The sequence below is a fragment of the Coregonus lavaretus genome (assembly GCF_964263955.1).
Source record: "Coregonus lavaretus genome assembly, chromosome: 3".
Lineage (NCBI taxonomy): Eukaryota > Metazoa > Chordata > Actinopteri > Salmoniformes > Salmonidae > Coregonus > Coregonus lavaretus.
In genome coordinates this window covers 6,131,743-6,135,639 of record NC_139990.1, presented here as the reverse complement: position 1 = coordinate 6,135,639, position 3,897 = coordinate 6,131,743, and the positions used below count along the sequence as shown (strand labels likewise).

The window sequence follows — 3,897 nt, the reverse complement described above, 5'->3', positions numbered from 1 at the left end:
GCTGATTCCACGTCTCGCATCAAGGGATCGTACATTCCCTCATTCACCACCGAGCGGCGCCATTTTACCACAATACGCGCGTTGTTCAGGTGCGTGCACCATCCACAAACCCTACAGAGCATAGTCGTTTCGTTAAATAAATGCATGTTGTATTGTTTCAATGCGTTTTGGTGTGGTTTAACGTGCCTGTTGTTAAGGAACAAATCATCGAGTTTAATAAAGTAGTTTCCATAGTGTTTCACCGTGGTAAGAGACATGTTTAATAATTCATTTGATGCAGAAATGTTCATCATTATGATGTAGACTTCGCTGTGATTTAAAAAAAAAATTAACATAGGCCTACAAATGAATGATCAAAGGCCTCATCCGAACAGAGATAATTTATACATTGGGCATATTGGCCTGTAGACTCACAGTATGGGGTAAAAACAAAAAAACATTTTTTTTTATGGAACATGTGAGTGACTGACTATTCATTTATGAATATGCTAGTAAAACAGAAATCTAGTGTGATATTTTCGTTGCATCACCTGCATTTTATTTTGTGGCAATCGAAACAGTTTCATTTCTGGCTGTGCATTAAGTCCAATCATGAGACATTTTAAAATTAAGATAAATACTGTAGTCATTTCTTTCTTTTGTTTCGTTTCTTATCGGAAACTGAACTGATAGTACCACAGGCAGATAATACAACAGTCGTAATGTTTTAATACTGAAGCTCATGATAGACTAATATATCCATTCGGACGTTTTGTAAACTGTAATTTACCCCCCTAAATTGTCCACCGATGACATGACACCCAGTTTAATTGCCCATTTTGATTGATAGTAAAAACACAACAAAGTATAGCCTGAGTCATATATCCCCTATGGCAAACTGGTCGAGCGAGTTCGGGTGTATGCTGCCTGCGCGCCTTGGCCAATGGAACCAGATCCTCCCTGCAGTGCGTAAGAGCGCAATTTAGGATTTAACCAAGTCTTTGCTGCGGGGCTGGCAGCAGTTCGAGAGAGCCCGTCGGCGTAAGCACACATCACACAATGCAAGTGTAGTCTTCAGTCAGTCTTCAGACATCTCAGTGGAATCAGACTCCCCTTTAACGTTGCTGCTTCGAACTATGACTGGAGTATTCGACCGAAGGATTCCGAGTATCAAACCTGCCGACTTCCAGAACCCTTTTCAGCTTTCCACCACCATGCATCACCCGTCTCAGGAATCCCCTACGCTACCCGAGTCTACGGCCACGGATTCTGGCTACTACAGCCCCGCTGGAGCAGTGCACCATGGCTATTGTTCGCCTAACTCCACCTCGTATGGGAAACCTCTCAATGCCTACCAGTACCAGTACCACGGCGTAAACGGATCTGCGGGAAATTACCCTGCAAAAACATACCCAGACTACAGCGCATACACAGCCTCTGCTTACCACCAATATGCTGGAACTTATAGCAGAGTACAACCACAACCATTAAGTCCTCAAGGTAATTAGCCTACATAATTATTATTATTATAAGTGTTGTTGTTATTATTATTGTTATTATTTAATGAAGTTTGTGTTGTGTTCGAGCTCTCACACTGTTTTTACATGCGAATAGCCTATTTCAAGCTGAGATATTTTCCACCATGTTAAATTCTTGAAATCAAATTTGGTAAAGGGGGACACATTTTTCTGAAAAATAATTATGTAAAAAGTACGGACTTTTCCTTTACCGGTTAGACTCTTTGCAAGACGCATTTGCTTCAATCTAACTGTCTATAAATCGACAGAGAGCCTTCCCTAAGAGACATGTGTCCACGGGATGTCCTCTTGATTTGATCTCTCTGAAATAGATGGTATAACCAAGAACTAATACTTTATACTTTGTTAGTTTATACACCACATATAAAGTAATTTATTTTTTTCTTTCAGAAAAAGAGGTAGCAGAACCTGAAGTGAGGATGGTAAACGGAAAGCCCAAGAAAGTCAGAAAACCAAGAACAATCTACTCCAGTTTTCAGCTCGCCGCCCTACAGCGGAGATTTCAGAACACACAGTACCTCGCGCTGCCGGAGAGAGCAGAGCTCGCGGCTTCTTTGGGACTCACGCAAACGCAGGTAAATAGCCTACAACCTCATTGTCTGTTCAAAGTTGCGTTCTGTTTTGTTTTTTAAATCAAAATGATCACTTGGTCTATGTTGCTATCCTTCACTGGAATTGTCAGTTCAAAATGGCATTACGTTTACAATATACATTTCATGCTTAATGTGTGCGTAATGAACGAAAACACCTCGCCCCATTTTAGAAAATTTATAGAATGCTTAATTCATATGAAGACTTTTGTGCAATGGAATTTTTTTATTTTTTTATATGCTTTTATTTATGAACTCGTTTTAACATAATTCTCATACATCTCCAGGTCAAAATCTGGTTCCAGAACAAAAGGTCGAAGCTGAAGAAAATCATGAAGAACGGCGAACTCCCACCGGAACACAGCCCGAGCTCCAGCGATCCCATGGCTTGCAACTCTCCGCATTCCCCCGCCGTCTGGGATACGCAGGGCCCGTCCAGGCCTCACAGCCACCAGGCACAGAACAACAACTCGGCGGCCTCCACCTTTTTGGAAAACTCCGCCTCTTGGTACTCCGCGGCTGGTGCCATGAATTCTCACCTCCAGGCCCCCAACTCGATACAGCACTCTTTGGTTCTCGGATCGGGGACGTTATACTGAAATCCAGTTCAACAAATATTTTCATTGTATGGGACTCGTGTTTAAAAGATTCAGAGGAATATGCAATGTTTTGATGACAGTCATAGAAGAACGTGTATAATGTGTAAATGTGTGCATGTAATTTATTGCATTTTGGAAGACTAATTAAACGTTTTAAATGGACAATGGAACTCAGACACTTTCAATGGCGCCCTCCTGAATTAACACTTTAACGCAATTGTTTTGCTGAAACCCACAAATCCCTCATGATTACTGATATAGCCTGTAGGCCTAGATAGGCTATTCACACTGAATATCAAGGACTCCATAACATTACAACATTAGCCTACTTTCTGTGAGACACTTTAAATCCATGTACAGCTCAAACTCGAGATTAATTGCCTGAACTGTCTGTGTGCCCATATTTGGTCAGTGGTGCAAAGTAGTGATTCACTTTAAATAATAATTTGTGCACAAATCTATCAACAAGGAGATGGGTCTAATGACCTTGGGCTACACAGTTAGGCTGTTTCATTTTCAACAACCACGGACATCTCAGGGGGAGTTACCTGCAGGTATTTCAAAAGGTTAGGCTAGATTTATTTCGTGTCAAGTTATTAATTTTGAATACTACAACCTGTTTTATGGTTATGTGCATATAATCATGCCCATAGTAAATAGTTTTCAGCGGATCCATAACTGGCTAAAACAGAACCCATATCGAAGAGAGAAGCATCATTGAGTGTATAATAATTCAATTTTTTTGAATTTCAATTGAATTTGGATGGATTGATTGCAGGTATCATATTATATTATTCGTTTTAAAATATGTTTTCCTGAAAGACAAATACCCAAGGAATGGCATGATATTTTTAAATCTATTAAATAGTCATAAGAAAACATATAATTTAGTTTTTTTTCTTGTTGTTCGTGTTTAACAAGATGTAAACCAAACAATAAAACGTTGTGAAGATACACACAATATTGATACTTTTTTCTTCCAGGTTAATTCTAGTTTTAGGTTTATGTTAAGACGAACAAATAAATTAGGTCGTATTATTATTATGCTATTATTATTCATTAATTCGTGTTACAGTGAAGCACATTTCAGTCTTGTGTTTTGGAGTTGCATCTGGATTCTGTACTCCCCCAAAGAATATGGGTGTCGGTCTGGCAGACAGTCTGCAGTAGTGCTCTCTTTGTGTCCCCTAC

At 39.7% G+C, this 3,897-nt stretch overlaps 1 protein-coding gene across 1 annotated transcript; it reads left to right on the top strand.

Moving 5' to 3' along the window:
- Positions 1-1,003: 1,003 nt before the first annotated feature.
- Positions 1,004-3,665, top strand: dlx5a (distal-less homeobox 5a). The gene is made up of 3 exons (XM_084158348.1): positions 1,004-1,479; positions 1,908-2,092; positions 2,395-3,665. Exons 1-3 carry the CDS (start codon positions 1,116-1,118, stop codon positions 2,704-2,706), a joined length of 861 nt encoding a protein of 286 aa, XP_084014474.1. The 5' UTR covers positions 1,004-1,115; the 3' UTR covers positions 2,707-3,665.
- The last annotated feature ends 232 nt before the right edge of the window (positions 3,666-3,897 follow it).